Raw genomic sequence first — 26680 nt, forward strand, 5'->3', positions numbered from 1 at the left:
GATTCATGATTACAAGAAGCAGAAGCAGTGGGCATCATTTCCCCAGTAGCCTCTTCCTTAATATTGGTTGGAACATTTGATGATGACATGAAAGAGGAGAAAAATCTGTCTTGTGGATATACACAGAATCTTAAAATGTCAGTGCCACTTCTAACGTCCCTTGGACATTATGTGGATTCTTCTTCTCCATTTATCTCCTGCAAAATTAATCAACCATAGATATAATACATTATTATGTTATATTTAAATGGTAACCTTACGTAAAGCACATGTAAGGTAATATTCATCACCTACAACCTGCTGTGTCCCTTTTCGGCTGCTGTGATGAGAGCTACACATTTAGGTTTTGCAAAAAACAAAAGGGCATAGTGGAGTGCACCTAAAAGTGTGTGGTGCGAATTAATTAATGATCTAAGTCACTAAAGACAGGGGAATTCCCTGTCTTTTGAGGAATTCTAGGGTTTGTGAGGAATTCACCCTAACCCTAACAACTTGCAAGAATTCTGTAAAGTCAAACATTACGCAGGATTCGCCAAAAGCCTTGAATTGTTCAGCTTTGTTTTGTTTTTCTGGGAAATCATGAAGGAACGCATGCTTGACTAAGAATATATAATAAATAAATAACCACCTTTAGAGGCCATTTTTCCCTGCAAAGCGGGGGTTGGCCTTTTTCGGGAACCGTGGTTGTTGTTGTTTTTTGGTCCCCTTTTTGAAGCAATGTTTTATGGCCGGATGCCCTTCCTGACGCCAACCCTTTTTGCCGCCTTTAACGACAAACGGGGAATTACCAGTGAACTGGTACTCAATTTGCCGACCTCGGAAGGATGACTAGGCTGAGTCAACCCCCCTGGCATTAATTCAGCGATCGACCGGGATTCGAACCCAGGATCCTAGGATCCTAAGCCGGCACCCTAGCCGCTAGCCCAACACCCAACAACTACTGAATTGTTCATTCTTAGTCAAGCACTCCTTTCTACCTTGCAATAAATGCATTTGGTTGGATGGCCTTCGGACACAACTGCTGTTCAGAGAGGTTCTGGGATTGAAGAGTTTAAACCTAGACGATGAACAGTTCCCATCTGATGACCCGGATGACTATTGAATTACGCGGTCATGAAGCTGAAGGAATTCATCAAATCTCTCACCCTCCTAAGTTATGGTTGAGTAAGAATACTATGGGTGCAATTTGGAGTCAAACAGGCATAGCCAAAAGCCTTGCATTTGAAAGCTTATTTACATCTTGTTGTTTTTTTGGCACGATTGGAGCAGAAACATGTTTCCAAGAATCAAGCTTCACACTTCTGGTTAGGACATCGCCCCCTCGGGATTGTTGTTAATGTTTTGGAGAGATTGCTTATTTGGCAGTAATCAAAGTGTTTTGTGATCAATACTTCCTTGTATTTCATGTGGTCATGGATACTCTATACTGCACATACAAATGCTTATGCTGAAACTAGGAATCAGCTGTTTTTGTTTTACTGGTGAGGACATTAAATTGTAAACAATTCTGTCTTTTGAATAGTGTGCATTCATGACAATGCCATGCAAAGACACAGCTTGAAGTCTTATAGTCTATGTAAAACACGAGTCCAAATCTGAAGATAAAAGTTTGGCTCTCCTTCTTCCCCTTAGGAGTTGCTGTCTTTCGTAATTCAGTAAGAAATATCTTTTTTCTCAAGGTGGACGTAGATTAGTATGCAGTATAAGCAAAGAAAAAAATATATTCATGCCCGGGTCACTAATTAATGATTCTTATATCATAATATTATAATCATATTTAATACCATTTGGTAGTTTTTAATGGCATATTTAAAATATGAATGTGTAACTAATTACATTTTGATTTGTGGATCTTCCATTTTTTTTGCATGCAGGCCCTCCCACCCATGCACTATACACATGCCTCCCCTTCTTCTTTCTCCTATTTATCTCCTCGTACTCCTACCAGATTCTTTATTTCTTCTAACCTAGCCAATTGCTTCCATTTTCTCAATTTTTTTTTCCTCAATTCAGCTTTCCGTCCCCCCACAACACTTTTCCACTACTTCCTCCTCCAGTACAAATTCAGTAAAATATATATATATATATATATTTATATCTATAGTCAAAATTATGAAATCCCGAACATGTAGCATATGTTGATCTCGTTTATTTCACAGCGCCTGTAATGTCCTCAACAATTTTTCATACATGAACTCCATGGTACCATCACATTTCGTTTGAATTGTGCATGCCATATATGGCAACATCTAAATAATCAATTATGAGTGGTAATATATAGCTGCAAAGAACAAGGAAATGGTTTGTCATTAAACACAGATACCAGATACACCATCAAACTTTGGTAGTATAATATCTGTTGCAATTTCTCTTGTTTGGAAACTGAACACAATAATTCATAAACTCGAGGCAAACTTGCCTCTCGGCTGACCCCACAAGAAGATTGTATTAATTGTGGTGTAAAAGAGGTAGTAGTTGAAAATTTCGAGTATAACGTTGTGTCAAATATAGCGTATTCCCTGACCTATAGTTTATACTTAAATACAGAAAACTTTCCTGCTAAGATTTAAAAGAAAATGCTTTATTACATGCGCCAACTTTTTCTAGCTGATAAATTTATTTTCTCATCAAGTAAATGTCTAAATATATATATATATATATATATATATATATATATATATATATATATATATAAGCCTGGTGTTGGCTTAGCGGTTAGGGTGCCGGCTTGGGATCCTAGGATTCTGGGTTCGAATCCCGATCGATCGCTGAATTAACGCCGGGGGGGGGGGTTGACTCAGCCTGTCATCCTTCCGAGGTCGGCAAATTGAGTACCAGCTTGCTGGGATGAATCATCACGGTGTGTACCCCGATTTAGAATAGGTACACCGTATCCCTGCGCATCGTAAGAGATGACCCAGGGTTGGCGTCAGGAAGGGCATCCGGCCATAAAAACATTGCCTCAAACAGGGAACCATGATTGTCATGGGGCCCGCAAGGCTAAACCCCGCCTTAGCGGGGAAAATGGCCTTAAAACGATCTTTCATTCATTCATTTTCATATATATATATATATATATATATATATATCTCTATCTCTATCTATATATATATCTCTCTATCTATATATATATCTCTCTATCTATATATACATCAGCTGTTTTTGTAGATATATATATATGTGTGTGTGTGTGTGTGTATATATATATATATATATATATGTATATATACCGTATATATATATATATATATATATATATATATATATATATATATATATATATATATATATATATATATATATATATATATATATATATATATATATATATACATATATATACATAATTATATATATAAACTGTGAGAAATAGTAGAAACTCCACAGTACGAGCAGGGCGTCTCATTTGCATTAAATAAATAATCGGGAGATTAAATCAGACGCGGACGTAGCTTCAGGACGGTCGATCTTTAATTCTCGACAAGCTTTCGACCAACAAAGGTCTTCTTCTTAATCTAAAGAAACAACAGGTATGTATATCAGACAAGTATGTATAGTGATATGTGTGTAAGATGTGTGATATGTGTAGAAAATGCATACAAAAGGAAGAGCCACTCTAAAGCTCACTCACCGTGCCCAAGTTCAGCGGAAGTGAAGCGCAGCTTACAGTTATCGTTCATGTTACAGTTGGTGCACGTGCATATAAAAATATAGAGATACATAAATACATAAACACACAAGCATCTATTCATATCCCATTTATATTCATATAATATATTTATATATTTATTTATATATTTATATAAATGCCATATAAAGGTAGAATGAATGAATGAGTGAATGAATGGGTTACGGTTAATGATTTAATTGGGTTGATGTTGGAACATTCTTTAATCTTTTTTTTTTTTTTTACCAAGTAAAGTACTTTGCTTGGTAAAAGCAAAGCACCCACAGTCCCACATCAAAGAAACTAGGATCCTTGGCTTCTATGAATGCACAGCAAACAAATGTATTATTCACAAGCATTTACTAGAAGGAAACAAATTTTGTAGTTCTAGCACTGGACAAAAATTCCCCATCACCTCCTATATGAACTGCAAATCTACATGTGTCATATACCTAAACACTTGCCAAAAGTGCACCAAACAATATGTTGGAAAAACTGAGAATACACTCTCCACACGATTTAATAACACCCGGTCAGAAATCAATAACTTCCACACCTGTCAGGGCAAATCTCTACCTTACACGATACACTTTAATCAACCGGATCACTCTATAAATGACATTCAAATCTCTGCCATTGAATCAATTACAAATCGATCACACACCACGATTCTGAAACGTGACTCATTTGGACACATAAACTTCGGACAAAAATCCCTCATGGCATAAATTTTGATGATTAAAGAATGTTCCAACATCAACCCAATCAAATCATTAACCATAACCCATTCATTCACTCATTCATTCATTCATTCATTCTACCTTTATATGTCATTTATATAAATATATAAATAAATATATAAATATATTATATGAATAGAAATGGTATATGAACATATGCTTGTGTGTTTATGTATGTATGTATCTCTATATTTGTATATGCACGTGCACCAACTGTAACATGAACGATAACTGTAAGATTCGCCTCACTTCCGCTGAACTTGGGGACGGTGAGTGAGCTTTGGCGTGGCTCTTCCTTTTGTATGCATTTTCTACACATATCACACATCTTACACACATATCACTATACATACTTGTCTGATATGCATGCCTGTTGTTTCTGTCGACTAAGAAGAAGACCTTTGTTGGTCGAAAGCTTGTCGATAATTAAAGATTGACCATCCTGAAGCTACGTCCGCGTCTGATTTAATCTCCCGATTATATATACTAGGGCATGCCCGTACTATATATATGCCCGTACTATATATCTATCTAAAATTATATCCCCCCCCCTCTATTTACATGAAATGTTTTGGTCCATTCGCAACGCCAAAGCGAACGGCGAACGGCTTGCGAGTACAGTGACAATCCCCCCCCTCTATTTACATGAATGGTTTGGTCCATTCGCAACGACCACAGAACCCCCCCCTCTATTTACATGCAATGGTTTGGTCCATTCGCAACGCCAAAGCGAACGGCGAACGGCTAAATCGCCATAGCTCGGTAAGTACTTGTCCGATTAATTTCAAACCTTGAAAAGGCACATCCTCGGGTCCCCAGCAATATACCTGGCAAGTTTCAAGTATATCGGACCGGTAGTTGTCGAGAAATCGTTGTCGCATACATACACACACACATACACACAGAGATTAATGGAATTATAGATAGATATATATATATATATATATATATATATATATATATATATATATATATATATATATATATATAATCGGGAGATTAAATCAGACGCGGACGTAGCTTCAGGATGGTCAATATATATATGTATATATATATATATATATATATATATATATATATATATATATATATATATATATATATATATATATATATATATACATATATATATATATACATATATATATATATATATATATATATATATATATATATATACATACATACATACATACATACATACATATATATATATATATATATATATATATATATATATATATATATACATATATATGTATATATATATATATATATATATATATATATATATACATATATATATATATATATATATATATATATACATATATATGTATATATGTATATATATATTAATATCTGATTCCTTTGAACAGCCCGTCCTTCCTATTATATCACATATTCAACGTGCACCTGCCATCACACCTATTTATTTAGTTGTTTATTTATTTTATCCTTGCTTTTCCTTTTTTCTTGGGTTGTTCTAAGGTATCTTCTCCTTTCAAATGTATAGTGATTAACCACCTTTAGAGGCCATTTTTTCCCCACAAGCGGGGGTTGGCCTTTTTCGGGGACCGTGGTTGTTGTTGTTTTTCGGTCCCCTTTTTGAAGCAATGTTTTACGGCCGGGTGCACTTCCTGACGCCAACCCTTTTTGCCGCCTTTAACGACAAACAGGGAATTACCAGTGAACTGGTACTCAATTAGCCGACCTCGGAAGGATGACAGGCTGAGTCAACCCCCCTGGCGTTAATTCAGCGATCGACCGGGTTTCAAACCCAGGATCCTAGGATCCTAAGCTGGCACCCTAGCCGCTAGCCCAACACCAACACCAGGATATAGTGATTAAGGGATAAAATATCACATCAATTGATCAAAGAAAAATTGTATAGGGACGTCTTGATAAAACATAAGTGTAGTAAACACTCATATTTGTGACATTAACATAAAGTTTCATACTTCTGTGACGTGTCAACAAATTGCCTGCTTTCTTTATCGAGCTGCTTTATTTTATAATAGTATTGTAATCGCTGCCAGCATTTAAGTCACCTTACAGGTGTCGGTGATATTTGAGATCAATATGGAGTTTGTAAAATTTATACAATAAAAGTTGTATTTTTTTTGGACAAATTCGTTTATGTAACTTGTATGTGTCACCTTCTTAGAATTTTCTGCATTTCCATAATAAACAAGTTTAATGGATTAAGTGATGGTTATGTATGTAACGTATTATGCTGTAAACTTGAACGACAGCAATAGAGAGAGCATGCATCGATATTATAACATAAGACAACACAATAAATACAACAATTTTTCACATGGAGATAAATAGTCTAATGTAATCTATAAGGGTGAAGATTCTTCAAGGAATATACTATAAACTGATCATAAAACCAATGATAGGAGTCCCAAAATCTTAACTCTGAAATAATGTAAAGAAAACTTAATATATTGACAGGTGCATTTTTGTGACATGCCTAGATATATCATATTTGTAATTAGTATTATTTTCAGCTGTCTTTTGTTTAAAAGACAACCCTCACGAAATCCATACTTTTAGATAGCAAATTTAAGATAATGCTTTATTATTATAATTTTTTTTTTCTTTTTTCTAGGGCTCTTCTGGCCCCCGAGGCAGAGATGGAGATCCTGGGATTCCTGGCAACCCTGGAACCCCAGGGCCTGCTGGACCTCCCGGTCAATCTGGTTTGGGTGGAGTAAGTAACACAAAGCTGTTATCGAAGGAAACATTTACATCATAGCTCTTTACACAATCATACGTTGAATGAATCACCATAACATTATTTGGAGGTAAACACATGTGCCAAGTAAGGAGATAAACACTTGTGCCAAGAATGTGATAAAAATAAAAGACAATGACAAAAGGTCCATTTTTTGAATGAGGAACCACATGAAGGCCAAATTATTGTGTGGTGGTACATTATCTGTACCTTCAACTAAAATGGTTTATATTGTCAGGAGAAGAGGCCGAATATTATTTCGATTATAATTTATCTGAGAAACCTGGTGGTCCCAAGATGTACTTGGACATAAAACAAAGCATGTTTCTTTTGTCTTAGCTTGGCAATTCCATCGCACCAGCTTATGGTCCTGTAATAATCTACAAATCATTCCAACATCTCAATGATTTCCCCATGTAATAAATATGGCAGTTATCTTACAGGCCTTCTCAGTATACAAGTATGCTCAACAGGATCAGGTCACAACATCTCAAAATTGCACATTTAACCATCTTTTCTTTTTAGAAAGTTAACTTTTATCCTGAAAAATTGTTACAAAAGCTATCCCATCTGCAATTAGAAATCTGCACTATTTTTCACAGAATTTCATCAGTCTACGTGGTTCAAAGACCTGTACATTGATCAACTTTTTGGAATCATGAATACGGTTCACCACCTAATCATACATAGTATTTGGTATTAAAGGAAGCCTGCATGAAGCTCCATTTTTGAGTCTTCTTTGAGAAGTTGTATCAGGATTCCAGCTTATGAATAATCCCATTCCATCACAATACAAAAACCACATTTTGAGCTTCATTGTAGTTGTCATGCAGTAACTAGCTTAGTTATTTGATTTCTATTACATTCAGACCACGGACACATAAACTGATTTTTATTATATGAAAAGACATGATGTGTTTTATTAGCAATACAATATTTTGTGCTTTCCCTTTTGAAGAACTATGCGCTCAAGATGGTTTCGACCGGACAGAGGCCCTAACTTAATCCACAGCAGACGGCATTCAAAAAAATAGCAGCTTTACATTTTTTTTTCTCGAGCTTTGATGTGTCTAGCTGAGATGGTTACACATGTTGAGAGTATTTGTGTGACGAGCTATTTGATCTGTTCTGCAGAACTTTGCTGCACAGATGCATGGAGGATTTGATGAGAAGGGTGGTGGAATGCAGATGATGGGCTCAGGACCGATGGTAAGCATGCTCTTTCAAATAAATGGGCATTATTTTCTCTACAACCACTGAGAATCCATTTATACACCAACAGTCATTGTCCCATTTATCATGATGTTATTATTGGGCTTTTGATATGTATGAAACAGTTTTATTGACCATGTCATCCCTTTTTATCCATCTCAGGGACCAATGGGACCACGTGGCCCACCTGGACCTCCTGGATCTTCAGTAAGCTTTTTGGGGGTTTACATCTTCAATTGACCCTTTGATAGGCGTCGGTATCGCTTTTAATTGAGGTTATAGAATAATCACGTGTTCAGATGGGATTTATGAGCCCATTAAAAGCCCACAAAGTTCACACGTTTTTTGGGATAGTTTTTAAAACGTTTTTCAACATTATAAAATGCTCAAGAAAAATGTATCCAAAGTATAACATGAGACGTTAAACACAAAACCGTCAATCTTGTAAAGCAGTTCAGCTCAAATATGGAAGCACATCACATAAATGCCATGCTGATATATGTGGAGAAACAAGGTCTTTTGTCCTCCACTTCCAGGGACCTCAAGGATTCCAAGGACCCCATGGTGAACCTGGAGAGCCAGGCCCTGCTGTAAGTTCAACATGATTTTTAGTTCGGATGTATGTAAATATTTCATCCTTACCGTTTTATTATGTACGATACATAAAAATGTGGCATCACAATGATCAGCTCATCCTTCCTGTTTCTTCTTATTCTAGGGTCCCCTTGGCTCTCGAGGGCCCACTGGACCTTCTGGAAAGCCAGGAGAGGATGTGAGTGTGACATCATTTTACTTATGGCTTAATCTTTCCTTCTGTATATTCATGGTCAATATTGCATTCTACATGAGCAGAAAAATAATGAAATGTATAAACAAGTGATAAAAGCTAAATCTTCATTGTGTTGTAAGAATACTGTATTGTGCTTGATGGAAATCACATGTCCTGCCTTCTGTTATTTCATATAACCTAAAACTTGTACACCTGCAGGGTGAGTCTGGAAAACATGGCAAGGCTGGAGAGCGTGGTCCACCTGGACCTCAGGTGAGAAGCATTAATTTAAAGCCCTTTAAGTACTTTTAAAAGAAGATGCTCACATTGGTTCAATTGCACGTTTTCATGTTGAACTCTCTAAAATAGAAAGTGAATCTTTTTAACTCAACTGGACTATGTCCAGCTGAGTTTTTGTCGACACCCAGTGTCTGTCGTCCGTCTGTCGTCTGTCTGTCTGTCTGTCTGTCGTCTGTAAACAATTCGACGTCTACGCTCTAAAAGACACAAATATTGATTAAATTTGATGAAACTTGTTACGCGGCATCTTTAAGACATAAACTAGTTTAGGATTGCATTTGGGCGTTGCACGCCCAAAAGTGGGCAGGGCAGGGCGGCCATATTGAAAAATCAATTTTTGTCAATCTGGTACTTCCTAATGTAGCTAGAAGGCTGAAACTTGGTGTGTAGACAGTATGTAACAAACCTCAACACATATAATAAATTCAAGTCTGAAATCTGAGAAAAGTAATTGTAGTTTTACTTTTCATGCCTCACTTAAAACTCAATTTTTTCTAGTTTCCTGTTTAAACATGAGATACCTTCAATGTTACTGCACCTCTTTAGCACATGTAAACTATATAGTTTGTGGTTCTATTATGCATATTCTAACCATATTGATATAGACCAGTTGAGTTCAGGTTCCCTGGAACCTCTAGTTTAATTTAACATTGACTTCACTTTTCTTTACTAGGGAGCTCGTGGGTTCCCCGGAACTCCCGGACTTCCCGGAATCAAGGGACACAGGGTGAGGCTTCATTTGCACCAAATGAGTGTTTGTACTTCTTACCTGCATGTTTTGGTCCAATGCTGTGAAAATTGCTTTTAAATGTACCGTTTTGGTATGTGCTGTATTATTCAGGGTTACTCTGGATTAGATGGTTCAAAGGGTGATGCTGGTGCTGCAGGAGCCAAGGTAAGTCTAGCAAGATGTTGCAACATTTTCACACTTCTTAATTAATTGACACTTATCCTCTCAAACAGGTCACTAGAAATCACTTTAACACTAAATTCCGATCTTCAGGCCTTCCAACAACTCAACTTTTTCTTCTGATGGCAACAAAACACAAAAATCAAACTTTACTATTTGCATAAAGCACATCTCTTTTGGCAATCCCAATCTTCTTTCTGCATTTGATACTGACAGAAGGAAACAAGCTAGCATTAAATCAAACTGTCTCGATCATGCCGATGGATTTAAATTTAATGTTAATCTTAATTTAAATGTTAATTTAAAATTAAATTAAATGTTAAATTTTAAAAAGTCCCCAAATTAAATTTAATCTGGCTTTGTGCAGTTTATCATACACTCAGGTTGTCATAGTGATCACAGCCATGTTGGAATTCCTACTTTTAATAACTATTGGAATCTGCACTGATTCATAATCCACCACCCCCCCCCCCCCCCCAACCCAACTCTTCTTCTTTGATCCTGCAATCGCCTCCTTGAGTCTGTGTAGTCATTTTCTTCCCTTCACCCCTTTAAGATGGCAAGTCATTTCCATATCCTGACATCACCTATTCCAGTTCCTGATATTTTGTATTCTCCCCGACTATATTCCCAGTCCTTGTGCACTCTTTTGTGCACTTTACCCCTTTTGTCAGATTTATGTGTCTGCTCACACATCCTTTGTCTTCTTATCCCCTCTGTTCCCTTGTCATGTCCAGATGTCTCAATTTATTATATTTCCTCTCTGTTTGTTCCTTTCCCATTTCTCCCGTTTTTGGCTGTCAGTTACCTTTTGCTCGATTGTTGATGTATTGGCATTTCACACACCTCCCCTCACCTCTTCAATGAGCCTCAATCTCTATAAAAGTATGAAATAAGAATTTCACTCCAAAAATGAAAAAAAGGGAGGGAGTATTGGTGAGCAAATTGAGGGGAGTTTGGGTTGGGTGAGTCAAGAAAGGAAAAGAGGTTGGGAGTAAATAGACTGGCCGAATTAGACTGGCAATTCACATTGCAATTTGAAAGGATAGCTTGTGATAATGGGAATCCCAAATTGAAATCGCACATACTGTGTTGATTTGTCCGTTATCTACTAATTTACTTGTAATTGAAAAATAAGTACATTTCTTGACTCTTAATGCCATTGTGATGTATGCAATTTATGTACCAGCTCACACATGAACCTTTGATACTGCAGAAAAGAAACAGATAGTACTAGGGGGAACCGAGGCACTGCCAGGTATATTATATACATATATATATACACACATCATATCATATCATATATACATATACACATTATATATACATATATATATATATATATATATATATATATATGTATATATATATGATAAGATGTGTGTATATATATATATATATATATATATATATATATATATATATACACACACACATCATATCATATATATATATATATATATATATATATATATATATATATATATATATATATATATATATATATATATATATATACATACATAGACACACACGCACATCATATATATATATATATATATATATATATATGTATATATGATATGATGTGTGTGTATATATATATATATATATATATATATATATATATATATATATATACATACACACACACGCACATCAATATATATATATATATATATATATATATATATATATATATATATATATATAAATATATAAAATATATATATAATATATATAATTATATATTGAGTCAGAATTTTTTCACACTTAGCCCCTCGCAGGAATTTGATTCCTGTTTATAAAATTGTATATATATATATACACATCATATCATATCATATATACCAGAGAAATACCCGTGCTACACACGGGTGGGAGGCCAGAAGCAAACAGACAATGCAGATACGGCGAAGGCTAAAGTATGAAACCAATAAATTCCGCATTCCTCAGACATGAACACATCAGACACGTCAGACATGGACAGCAAGTTCGTGAAGGACTTCCATGAAAAACGTACCTGTTCGCAAACAAACGGGTACGTTCACGTCGAGAAACATCGATCGTGGGTCCGTGGCGAATCTGCATATGGCGATGGCAAAATATCAGAAATTGAAGGCTTTTTTTATTTTAAACGATTCATATAAACATCTGTTGAATCATATCACATGCAAATCATCAAAATCGAAACAGTATCTTTAGAATTTCAATAAAAGCCACATCACTGTTCATATCGGTAAATATTATTCCATGGTGTTTAAAATCATGATCGATACACTATGATCGTGATCGTGAATCGTGATCGATAATCGTGTTCACAATCGCTATGTCGTATGTACTCCCGATATGTGTTACTACCAAATCAACAGTTAAAAGGATTTTGAGCCGATAGGTGTTACGGCCTTGGCAAGATCGATGGAGACAGCGATCTGTTAGATCTGATCCTCCTTCATGCCACATCCGATCGATGCAGCCGTGCAGCGATCAGTGCAGTCGTTTGTGCGGCACATGGTGCAGCGATCGGTGCAGCCGTTTGTGCGGCACATGGTGCAGCGATCGGTGCAAACGTGGATTCCCACACTGCCACATCCTGCTGATACTTGCTCCTGCATGACGTTATTTTCCCGGGTGCCGCACAAACGGCTGCACCGATCGAGATTTAACGGATATTTCTATAAATCGTTTAAAAGAAAAAAAGCCTTCAATTTCCGATATTTAGCCTTTTCATTTGGGCCCCCCAATTGAAGCCCCGCCCATAGGGCGGGTACCGTTGCTCGACGGGAGAAGACGTCACAATGAACGTCATGCAAACGCGAATGTTATGCGGGAGTCCAAACCTGAGAATGCTGGAGACTAAAGCTGAAATTGGGAAAACGAAATAGCCTATTTTACTCCTGGAGATCCCAGGATTATCCACCCAAAATATCTTTGCGATCGGTTCAGCAGTTTTTACGGTACCTTCGAACGGACAGACAGACGGACATTTGGTGAATTATCGTAACATACTACTATTATAGTAACATCATATATATATATATATAAACACACACATCATATATATATATATAAACACACACATCATATATATATATATAAACACACACATCATATATATATATATATAAACCTACACATCATATATATATATATATATACATACACATCATATATATATATATATATATATATATATATATACATACACATCATATATATATATATATACATACACATCATATATATATACACAAAGAATTAAGTTAAGCACCCCCCCCCCCCGTTTTTTTACAACCTCGCACATTACAAGTTTGTTGTCGTCAAAACAGTGTAATATACCCATGATATTGCTATATTTTCTGGAGAAGTGATATTATGGTCACATAAAAACATAACAATCATGCCGTTTTCAATATTTTATTCTGAATAATTTAAGGTGAAATTTTTTGGGAATTTTAGGCATATTTTCACCTCAATTTAAGTATGGAGCTATAGGTCCATCACGGACAGTGTGGATGACGTTTATGTTTTCTAACGTACAGTCATTGTTCTGAGAAGACCTCTAGCGATCTTTGCGTCAATAACGTGTGTAGGACCCACGTGATCGGATCACTGACTCAACCAATCACTTTTTTTCACTTTGATCACTCAATTTCATCAATGGATAATTGCTAATGTCATACCAATCATTATTTGATCTCACATACCTTAGAATATATGCCAATGTATACATATACACAAAGAATATATATTAGGGGGTGCTTACCTTAATTCGTTGTGTAGGGGTGCTTAACTTAATTCTTTGTGTATATATATATACATACACATCATATATATATATCTATCTATAATTCCATTAATCTCTGTGTGTATGTGTGTATGTGTGTATGTGTGTATGTGTGTATGTGTGTTTGTATGTTTGTCTGTGACCGCTGTTTCTCGACAACCACGGGTCCGATATACTTTAAACTTGCCAGGTATATTGCTGGGGACCCGAGGATGTGCCTTTTCAAGGTTTGAAATTAATCGGACAAGTACTTACCGAGCTATGGCGATTTAGCCGTTCGCCGTTCGCTTTGGCGTTGCGAATGGACCAAACCATTGCATGTAAATAGAGGGGGGGGGGGTTCTGTGGTCGTTGCGAATGGACCAAACCATTCATGTAAATAGAGGGGGGGGGGGGGGTTCTGTGGTCGTTACTGCCACGTGGTTTCAAAGTTTTTTTTTGTTGTTGTTGTTTGCACGCATGTTTTTTTGCACCCACGTACGGGCACGCCCTAGGATGTTTACACACACACACCCCTACACAAATTTTTTTTTTTTTTTTTTTTTGGCAAGGAACGGGCACCCACGTACGGGCACGTCCTAGCTTATATATAGTACGGGCATGCCCTAGTATATATAAACACACACATCATATATATATATACATACACATCATATATATATATATATATATATACATACACATCATATATATATATATATACATACACATCATATATATATATATATATACATACACATCATATATATATATATATATACATACACATCATATATATATATATATACATACACATCATATATATTATATCTATCTATAATTCCAGTAATCTCTGTGTGTGTGTGTGTCTGTGTGTTTGTTTGTCTGTGACCGCTGTTTCTCGACAACCACGGGTCCGATATACTTGAAACTTGCCAGGTATATTGCTGGGGACCTGAGGATGTGCCTTTTCAAGGTTTCATATTAATCGGAGAAGTAGTTACCGAGCTATGGCGATTTAGCCGTTCGCCGTTCGCTTTGGCTTTGCGAATGGACCAAACCATTTCATGTAAATAGAGGGGGGGGGCGGTTCTACCGTACTCGCAAGCCGTTCGCTTTGGCTTTGCGAATGGACCAAACCATTTCATGTAAATAGAGGGGGGGGGGGGGGATTGTCACCGTACTCGCAAGCCGTTCGCTTTGGCTTTGCGAATGGACCAAACCATTTCATGTAAATAGAGGGGGGGGATTGTCACCGTACTCGCAAGCCGTTCGCTTTGGCTTTGCGAATGGACCAAACCATTTCATGTAAATAGAGGGGGGGGGATATAATTTTAGATATATATATAGTACGGGCATGCCCTAGTATATATAAACACACACATCATATATATATATATATATATATATATATATATACATACACATCATATATATATATATATATATTATATATACACACACATCGTAGTATATATATACATATATATTGAAGATAACAGGTTTGCTTTATTTCTATGTGTAATAAATAGTTGTCCCATTGCAGTATTTTACAAGCCCAGTTTCGACCAACAAACTGTACATTTAAGGATGTACTCATTTAAGGATGTACTCATTTAAGGATGTACTCCTCTCTGCAAGAAATGCAAGCAAAATTGACCATCAGCTTCATATTTCTTTCTCATCGAGACATGCCACTAGATGTTGCAGCAACAAAATTGCATTTTTAAATTGAGACTGTAACCGAGAAAGTGGCAAATAATTTGTGCTGCCTCCAAAGTGACCACCCATTTCACATGCATTTTCACACTGACACTAAAATGTATTGTGGGTAACTAAAGAACAGGGGAAAAGACACTTTTTATGCCAAGATAGATGATTGTCATTGTGTGTGATAAATAATCGATACTGAAATTGCCTACCTGTATTTGCGTTGAAGCCTCCTTGGTGTGCATGCTGTTCCTTAGCTACAGTTTATACAATGCACTCAACATCAACTTCATTCAGAAATACTTTAGCAGAGAGGAGCACTGCATAGATAGAGGGAACATCTTTGTTTATTTCATTTGAAGAATTGGCTTATCTCAGCTCCATGTCGGCATATTTGGGTTTTGGTTTTAATGTGGCGTAGTTACCAAGACCAAGTTTGATATGAGTCTTTACAATGTCTGGGCCAGTTTTGAAACATTCACGAGGTCATTGGAATATAATGATGATTTGAATGCAGCCGATGTTCTGGGGAGCAAACATGAAGGCCAGGCCACCATCTAGTCTTGGAAGGCTTTGAAGAGCGTGACATGAAAGGTGTTTAAAGGCTCATACAATGTGATCATCTTATGCGAGTCATCAAAGGCATCCACAGGGTGCTACCACGTGATTGTAGTGTTGGATTATACCAGACTTGTAAAGCAGAGTGAAGGTCAGTTGTTTTTTTAATCTCACTATGTTATTGTAACACAGGCCAACACAACACAATATCTGTCAACTTAGTAAGCCAGGTGAGATTATATTGCTTGACAAAGACCTTTTCATCTGAAGAGAAGTACCGGGGAGGTTTTTCACGTCCGACACACCTTTCTTTCACAGATAACTGTGATGGTTTGGGTGATATTCACACTGTGAAGTTCAGGAAACCTGCTGATGACAGCAGCCTAAACCAGAAAAGAAAGACCCAAAAACAAATCTACCACAATCTCATGGACAACTTTCCAATCTCAATTCTATTTTTGTTCATTCTGTCCTCGAATTCTACCTTGGAGCTAAGCTTTTACAGGCTTGTGCTGTTTGTTTGTTTGAGCTTTCCTACCTGCCTTCCCTACCTGCCTCTACTCTGTTGTTGATATGCGTACCAGCTATCCTGTGTTGTCCAGCTCTTCCCTGGATGCTGACCTTTGTATTGAATGAATACACATGTCAATTTACCTGTAAACAACACCACTTGAAGCAATACATTGGCTTTTCTATGCTTTAAATAACCAATAAGATGCCATCATGGTGATGATGATGATGATGATGATGAGTAGTACCACCATCTACAATTAAAATAAGAACACTAGAATTCCAAATCAGAAAGGCATTCGCGCACATACGCACACATGCATTTGCACACCCACACTCACATGCACAACCACACACACACACACATCTGCAATTATATACATTACAGATAAATTCTGTTAGCCATTGATACAAAAGCTGAAATAGTTCTCCATGTATTCCTTCAATGTGTTTTTTTTCCTATTCTAGGGAGAGTCCGGTTCTCCTGGTGAGAATGGCGCTCAAGGCCCAATGGTGATCATCAACACCTCACCCTCTACCCCCACTCCAGCCATCTTATTTGTTTGGTAAAATGTTCCATAATATAAAACACCCTTACAACTACTACCTGTTGATATTGAATTGTGTTGTCACATACAGGGTCCTCGAGGACTTACCGGCGAGAGGGGTCGTCCAGGATCTTCTGGACCAGCGGTGAGCGCTTTATTATCTGTTTAATTTCAGTACTTTTTGCAAAATGTATTGACAAGACACACGAGATATGTTTGTAATACCTTTTTTTTTTTAACAGGGGGCACGTGGCTCTGATGGTCTTACCGGACCTGCTGGACCTCCTGTGAGTATTATTGAGTTGGCTTTGTCATTTTAAAGCCCCAGTGAAATATAATACACTCAAAGTCATATTAAGTGAACTGGGAATAGTTTTGCCGTGACTTTGCTGCATAATTGCTACTTATGATTTAATATATTATCAAATGCTCTGAAATGTGAATTCGACCTGCATGCATCCCAGTTTTGTATGTCGGCACTATAAGAGGTGCTTTATACTATGCCAAAAGATGTGCCCATTTGATGTGCGCACTTTGATAAAGATGTGCCCACTTTGATAAAGTGGAATGTTATAATAAAAATGAAGATTAATAATTAAAATATTTAATATTATTATTAATATTAATAGAATATTAATAATTATGAATTATTGATAAAATTATGATAAATAATAAAATAATAAATAATATAAATAATAATTTTAAAAATATTATGATAAAAGAATATTAATAATTTTATTAAATTTTAAATATTTATCAATATTTTTTATCATTTAAAAGTGATAATTTTATTCTTTTATCATTTTTCAAGTATCTTTTCTTTTTCTGCAGGGCCCAACTGGTCCATCTGGTGCTCCTGGCTTCCCTGGAGCTCCTGGTACTAAGGTGAGCCTAGTAATGCATTCATGTTATTCTTGTCTTGGACATTTTTGTCATTTTCCTTCAGAGATCCATCTCGTCGTGAGTTAAAATGTTACATATAGGTATGGATTTAGCTCTTACTATTGAACTGCCTTTTGATTCCTCTTTTTAAGATACTACACCATTATGTTTGTCTTTTGCCTTTTGATGCTTTGTCATACAAATTATTGTTTTTTTTTGTGAGATATCATAAAGCATTTACAAGTTGCTATGATGAGCCCTACACAATGCAAAAGCAACAATGCATTTTATGCATCTCATTTTGTTTCTTTAAACAACAACAACAATAACTAAACCACAAAGCCATTCGTTCATAAAAATTGATCAAAGTTGCAGGATCAAACTTTGGGTTTTGTTCAATGATGAGACCATATATTGCTTTTATATATCTCACATCTCTATCACGTGATATAGCTACAAGGAAATTGGAAATTGGAGAGCCATGACTATTAGTACTGGTCATAACTGTTATAATTTGAGCAGTTTCGAGAAAGATCATTGTATGTATATATATATATCTGCTGTCATAATGCATTGTGTTCAGGATGCAGAGCTCATTGATAGACCTACAGTAGGAATGTGCATCAGGAAGAAGACAAACCAACAACACAGTATCAATTGATATAATATGGATGGATTATCTATGGGGAATCAGGCCAGACAAGTCCACATCCACATGTGGAAGTGGATATAGCTCCATTTAAAACGAAGCCTATCAATGATTGGTTTTGACCAAAGTAATGAGGTTATGGAACCGTCTACAACCTGAGCTCATACCTCTTAAACATCACCACTTGTTTAAGTGTAAGCTCAGCTCATATTTGAGCGCAATAAAATATAGCAGAGATGTGCAATTTCCCTACGAGGGAAACGAAAAAAGTTAAGGTTTATCTTTCAGTACTGACTTTCACTTTCACAGGGGAGCTTAATATTTTTTATGTGAAATAAAAAATAACATTTCTAACAATATAAATTTATTGGATAACAATTTTAAATGGAAATAATAGGCAAATGCTAACATTACTTCGTTGCCGCCACACTCACCTCTAACCTACCTGGTCCTGGGTTTCATATCATCCATTGTCAAATCAGAGGAAAAACTCCCATTCCTGGTGAGACCTCAGCAAGAGGTGCTGCATCAAGAATCATGCTATATTTTGCACGCAAAATAGCAACTACTGTCGATGTCACTAACATACCATTATTAACCGACAAAACGATATACTACAAAGACAGAAATTGAAATTAAAAGTAATTGAAGAGGCAATAAAAAATGTTTTTATTATTATTAGTCATTCTACATATTTTGTTTTTTTATTAAATAAATCCCTCATTATATCCATTGATGATATTTCTAGGAAATTTGATTTGCTTTAGCTGATAACAAAATACTTTATATTCAAAGAGTGACCCCCTATCTCAAAGGCGTATGCTGATATTTCAGTATCATTACTACAATTCAAAATGTCCCAAAGTAATAGATACAAATGTTATTGTATGATATTTCACAATAAAAATTTTGCTTGAATGCTTTGCTGACTTTCTGTGCTGGCTCTTTGTGCCTAGGGAGAAGCCGGTCCAACTGGTGCCCGTGGACCTGAGGGAGCACAAGGTTCCAGAGGCGAGCCCGGAGCTCCTGGCACTACTGGTTCTGCTGGTCCTTCTGTGAGTCAAACAATATAAATTGCTACCGTTCTTTCTCGTCTTCATTGAGCTATTTGCATGGGTAATATGTAAATAATCTCCAAATTGTATTAATTCATTTATGGGTTTTTTTCTTTCTAAATACACACGGGTTCATTTGCATTGTGTCCAACTGTCCTCAAGTAGGTTTCCTTCATTGCTCTTTTTGAGCCTCACCCATTCCCGGAGAGACAGGAGAGGTTATTCTGTCTGTGTGTCAGTGAGTGTGAGTCTGCAAACAGATCTACTTTAATATGAATCGTTTAATCTCAGATCTACTGTAGTCTATATACCCCAGCATTGTTATATGTTCAATCTTGTTCATCTTGAAATGACGTTACTTGTTTTTCTAACATGCGGACGGTCATTTGCATGATAAAGATGGAAGACACCATTTTTTAAAATCGAGAGGAGATAATGCTGACGAAATAGTGGGTGTATTTCAACACCCATTCAAGACAATACAGACAGAATAAAGGCCCAGGCAAGTGTATAGCTCTTCATAGATTAAGGATCAATATATTGTATATTTATGCGTCACAAAAACATGAATTCTCATGTGACAGAATTGAAGGCCATCTACACATTGTAAATGCTGAAAACGCAGCATATACAGTATATATATGCAAAAACCACAACAGCCATTTTAAGGCCATTTTTCCTGCCAGAACGGGGGTTAGCCTTGACAATCTTATCCATTTTGCCCGATTTTCTGCATCTCCCCTTGTTAACCCCCTTGCCCGTATTTCTTCTTCCACCACCTTTAGCCAAGTCTTTCTCGGCCTTCCGCGTCCTCCACTTCCTTCTACATTCATTTCCATCACTCTTCTCAACCAGTCACTTTCATCCTTCCTCAACACATGACCAAACCAGCTCAACCTGTTTCTCTTCAGAGCATCCATCACAGGTTCTATTCCCATAATCTTTCACAATTCATCATTTGTCTTCCTCTCTCTCAACGATACTCCGCACATCCACCAAACCATTCGCATTTCCACCCTTTCCAGCCTTCATGCTGCTCTACGTTCATTACCCATGTCTCGCTCCCATAAATCATAACACTTCTCACACATGCAGCATACACCTTTCCCTTCAGCTTCAACGACACTCCACGTGTGTCGATGTGTCCACATCAGCACGCCGCTCAGTTCCTGAAACTTCTTCCATGCACATCTCACTCGAGCAACTGTTGCCGAGTCTGATCCACCTTCTCCATTCAGCATGTCTCCGAGGTAGCAAAATGTTTTCACACCTTCCAGCTTCACACCGTCTCCAAGATCCAACTCAAAATTTCCTCCATCTGCAGCTCCCTCTGTGCACACCTTACAGTTGAATGTAGCTGCCACACTGGTTAATGAACCTCTCAGACCACTACATTTTTGATGAACCCACTCAGCGCACATTGTACATTGAATGGAGTTCACTCTGACACCCTTCCTGCACACAGCACACGGCCACTTCCCAGTTCTTTCCACATCACCACATGCTTTACCACTTGCCATCACCTTCGTCTTTCCGATATTCAGCTTCAGACCTTTTGCCTCCATACATTCCTTCCAGTTGTTCATCTTCTCCTTCAGTCCATCCATACTCTCCCCAATCAACACCAGATCATATGCACACAACAACTCCCACGGTAAACCCTCCTTTACGTTCCGAGCCAGCAACTCTGTCACAGCTACAAATAGTAGTGGACTTAGTACCGACCCATGATACACTCGCAACTTCACTTCAAACTCACCACTGTTTCTGTCCTTCGTCGTTACAGCTGTGCGCGCTCTTTTGTACATTGCCATCACTACTCTGATCAACCATTCCTCCACTTCTAACTACCTCAATGCCCATGTCACTACTTTGCGTGGAACCCTATCGAATGCTTTCCCCAGATCAACAAACCCAAGAAACCATTTCTTCCTCTTCTCCATGTACTTCTCCTGCAACTGCCTCACAATAAAGAGCGCGTCTGTCGTTCCTCTTCCTGGCATGAATCCAAACTGCATTTCGTCGATCTTCACCTTCTTCCTTATCCTCCTCTCCAACACCCTTTCCAATACCTTCATTCCATGCTCCAATAACTTTATCGCTCGGTACGAGCCACACTCCAGATGGTCACCTTTCCCCTTGTATAGAGGGACGAGGGTACTCAGTTCCCAATCCACTGGAATGCGGCCTTCTTTCACCACCAGATTACAGATCTCTGTCATTCTCTTCACACCCCAACTTCCTGCTGCCTTCAACATATCTCCCACAACTCCCGTCGGCCCTCCCGCTTTTCTACTCTTCATTGCTTTTATCGCTTCCTCAACTTCCTTCTCAGTTATCTTCTCTGCCGGTCCTAAAACTGGGTTACTCTCGATGTTGCCATCCCATTCATTCTCTGTATTCAACAGCATTTCCATATACAGACTTGGCATTTAATGTGGAATATTTTTTTTGTGGGGGTGAACTTACTTTTCAAGATGTCTTAGAACCAAAAGTTCATTGGAATTATGTTGAAATTATTCTAGATTTTGTTAATGTGACCTTTAAAAGAAACAAAAACCACATTTGACATTTCGAAACAAATAAATTGATCCTTGAAAGTGATATAAACTGATATCAAACTCAATTCATGGACAGTACTGTGTTAAACTTCTGTACATTTTCCAGAAGTATCTCTTTATTTTGCACATTAGCCAAATTTTTTTTTAACAAAAACAAAAGTTAAATTACGACTGGGATGACGGACAGTAAAATTACAGTTCAATACTTCGTGTAACCCCCACGAGCATTCAGGAGAGCACGTACACGTCAAGGCATGCTGTTCACGAGATTTGCCAAGGTTTGGACAGGAATCGCTTGCCATGCAGTGACAATAGTCTGCTGCAATTCACGCACATAGGCAGGCTGCTGGTCCAAGTTGTCGATTTGACGCGTTAATTCTGCCCACAAGTTCTCTATCGGATTCATATCCGGGGACCTGGCATGCCACTCCATATGCTCTACACCACGGTCAGCAAGAAAGTGTTGTATCATGCGAGCACGATGAGGCCATGCATTGTCATCTTGGAAGACAAAGTTTCCTCGAAAGGCTGCACGAGCAAATGGAAGCAATGTTTCTTCCAGAATGGCCCTGTACTTGAACTGGTTCAGGTTTCCATTCAGAACAACCAGGTCAGTTTTGCCCCCTGCATGAAAAGCAGCCCAAACGGTCACCCCACCACCTCCAGCTTTGACTCTTGGCACTATACAATCTTTGTTGTAGGCTTCATGCACTTGTCTGCGCACTCGGAAGCGGCCATCTTGACGATAGACCAGAAATCTAGACTCGTCACTGAAGATCACGTGATTCCAGTGTCCTGGCTGCCATTGATGGTGCTCTCTGGCCCACTGCAATCGGCGCTGGCGGTGTTGTCTGGTCAGGCGTGTCTTTCTCCGGGGACGCCTGGCACGATAGCCTGCTTGAACCAGTCGTTGGTTGACTAGCCTTCTGGATACAGGCACATTTGTCAGTTGCTGCCACTCAGCCCTAAGCCGATTAACTGACTTGGTACGGCCATTGCGGATTAACCGGTGCAGCTGGCGATCATCCCTCCTTGTGGTTCTGCGGGGACGTCCTGGCCTCGGTATTGGAGTAGGGACACCCCTCTGAGCATTTCGTTTCAGAATCTTTTACACCTGACCTTGAGTGATGCCATACTGCCGAGCAATAGCACGCTGTTTCATGCCGTAATTTCGTAAAGCCACCACTCCATGACAAACAGCATTGTCGAGTTGACGGACCATCTCCAGAGGAAGCGGCAATAACTTTTGGAGACGTGCAGCAGTTGTTTTCCACTAATAAAGAACGCAACAACCCTTGTATACCCGACTGTGAAGCCAATCATCAAATGCACCTGTCCATACATTTTGCCACGCCACCTGTGGTATAATCCTGTTGTTGACTTCTTGCTGCGACAGACAATCAGTGACATGGTTCTTTTCACAAATAAATCACCAAAGTGTAAAAGAAACTCACCAGATTGATATACTGAGTTAAGAAAGTAAACCCAAGTCAAGAAAAAAAACAATATTTCATATTAAATGCCAAGTCTGTATCTTTTCCATCTTCCTTTAATTCCATCTGGGTCCACAACGATTTGTCCCACTTCATCCTTCAAGCAACTCACCCCCATCACATCACACCTCTCTTTCGCTTTCTGCTTTGCAATCCTGAACACCGCTCTCTGACCCTCTTCCGAATCCAAGCGTTCTCCGAACATTTTCCTACATACCTCCTGCGCCTTTGCTACCTCTTTCTTTGCAGCCTTCTTGGCTGCCTTATAACTTTCATGCTCTGCTTTTTCTGCTCCTGTACCCTTCGCCTCCTGCCACTCCTTGATCTTCTTCCTCTTCTCGTCAATCCTCTTTCCAACTTCATCATCCCACCACCATGTTTCCGAGTGCCTCGGTGGTCCATTTGTCCATCCACATACCTCACCATCAGCTCCCAACAGACTATCTTTCATTGACATCCAACCACGTTCAAGCTCAACCACATCATCCTCTACCCTACTCAGCCTCTCTTTTAATGCCTCCCTTACTGTCACCTCTTTCAACCTCCACACCTTCATTCTCGGTTGGTACTTTACCCGCCGAGCTCTCCTCGCACCTTTCACCCTTATGTCGCAGACAACCAAGTGGTGCTGAGAAACAGCCTCCTCCCCCGGGATCACCTTTGTGTCCCGGAGGTGCCCCCTATCTCGCCTACGCACCATCAGGTAGTCAACGGTTGTCGTTGACCCACCTGACGTGTATGTAACAAGCTTATTATCCCCTTTCTGGAACTGAGTATTACAAATCAACAATTCAGCTCCATCAGCAAACTCCAAAAATCCTTTCACCTTCTCCATTTCTCACACAATATCCGTAACCCCCATGAACTCCCTCAAAACCGTCCATACTCCTTCCCACATGTCCATATAGGTCTCCTCCTACCACAACAACTTCCTTATCTTTCACGTTTTCCATCAACTTCTCTATCGCACACCAGAACTTGTCCTTCTCTTCATCGCTCTGACCAACCTGCGGAGCATATCCTGAGATGACTTTCACCAAGAGCTTTCCAATCATCATTTTCACCATCATCAACCTATCACTCACTCTAGTCACACTCACCACACTGTCTACAAACTCCTCAGAAAATAGGACACCAACACCATTCACGCCGCCCTCCGGTCACCCTTGCCACACAAACTTGTATTTCTGTCCCTGCCTACCCTTACCCATTCTCACACCACTTCCCTTCCATCTCATCTCTTGCACACAACATATGTCCACTCTTCTTCTGACCAATACTTCCACCACTTCTCCTGATCTCCCTGTCATTGTCCCTACATTCCATGTCCCAAACCTCAGAAACCGATCTCCACTTCGGGCTGTACCCTGCCCATATGTAGTTGTAATTGTCATGGTTCTCTTTTTGAGGCAATGTTTTTAGGGCCGGATGCCCTTCCTGATGCGAACCCTCTTAGTCGCCTCTTACGACATGCAGGGATACGGTGTATCTCTTCTAACCAGGGTACACACCGGAAAATATATATTTTTTATATACCCTCTATATACATCCTCTATCTATATATAAATATATATATACCCTCTACACCCCACCTCAAATGGCTGACACGAAACTCGCCAACCCTTCTCCCGGCACTCTGCCTCCAGCTCACTGTACTTTCCTCTCTTCCTCTCGTGCACCTCCTCCATGTTCTCTTCCCAAGGTACAGACAATTCCCCTAAGATGACCTGTCTTGTTGCACCTGAACAGATGACAATGTCATGCCGCAACCTTGTCACACAGATCTCCTCTGGGAATTCCAATTGTGGCTTTAGGTCTGCCACCACCTGCCAATCACAAGCATCTGAGAGCCCTCTTGCTTTCCACCTCCTCCTCTTTCCACCTCTTACCACTTAGCCCTCCTTGACAAACCACACCTCTCCCCCATCAGTCTCCTTCTCCACTCTTCTCTCTCTCGACCTCAGCACCTCTTGTTGCACCATCTGCACCACCACTGCCAGCACCTGATCATGTCGCCACCTGTATTGTCCTGCTGCCAATGCTACTGAACATGCACTCAGTGCATGCTGCACCGTTCCCAAACCTCCACAGAAAGAACATCTCTCCTCCTGCAACAACCCCCACAATCTCAAGTTTACTGGTGACGGAAGCACATCATACGTTGCCCGCAACAGGCTATTCAACAATATTGGCTCCATCCTCCAAATCTATTGCCACTTCAATATCCTCACCCGCACACCTTCCCACCTCATCCAAGCACCTTTCTGTGCCTGTCCGACTGCTTTCACATATCTCACCTCCTCTTCCTTTCCTCTCACCTCCCTCTCAACCATCTTACTCCTCTCTTTCACACATGCCTTTCCCCATCGCTCATGCTTCATCCACCCCAAGCCATGCTTCCCGTGCTGTACCATCCCCATGACCTCCTCCTGTTGCAACTGCTCCTCCATCTCATCCACCTCTGCTCTTGCAATCCACTTCCGACTTCCCTTCTTCTCTGGGAGAGCATTCTTTACCACTGCATCACTTGAATCCCACAACATCATGAACTCCCACACCCTCACCACCTTAAACTCCTCGGTTAATGATGTCAAGGGAAACTGGAGT

The 26680-nt window shown here is 38.7% G+C and overlaps 1 protein-coding gene across 1 annotated transcript in view; it reads left to right on the forward strand.

Moving 5' to 3' along the window:
• Window positions 1-26680, forward strand: part of LOC137431759 (uncharacterized) — a 132735-nt gene that overhangs the window by 26792 nt on the left and 79263 nt on the right. The window contains exons 7-19 of the mRNA XM_068123448.2: window positions 7025-7126; window positions 8285-8359; window positions 8525-8569; window positions 8899-8952; window positions 9081-9134; window positions 9351-9404; window positions 10105-10158; window positions 10273-10326; window positions 17354-17398; window positions 17525-17578; window positions 17676-17720; window positions 18265-18318; window positions 19921-20019. Of these exons, the coding sequence (XP_067979549.1) occupies window positions 7025-7126; window positions 8285-8359; window positions 8525-8569; window positions 8899-8952; window positions 9081-9134; window positions 9351-9404; window positions 10105-10158; window positions 10273-10326; window positions 17354-17398; window positions 17525-17578; window positions 17676-17720; window positions 18265-18318; window positions 19921-20019 (789 nt within the window). The remainder of the gene's footprint in view (window positions 1-7024; window positions 7127-8284; window positions 8360-8524; window positions 8570-8898; window positions 8953-9080; window positions 9135-9350; window positions 9405-10104; window positions 10159-10272; window positions 10327-17353; window positions 17399-17524; window positions 17579-17675; window positions 17721-18264; window positions 18319-19920; window positions 20020-26680) is intronic.

Source organism: Myxine glutinosa, chromosome 7 (assembly GCF_964187855.1).
Source record: "Myxine glutinosa chromosome 7, kmMyxGlut1.1, whole genome shotgun sequence".
Lineage (NCBI taxonomy): Eukaryota > Metazoa > Chordata > Myxini > Myxiniformes > Myxinidae > Myxine > Myxine glutinosa.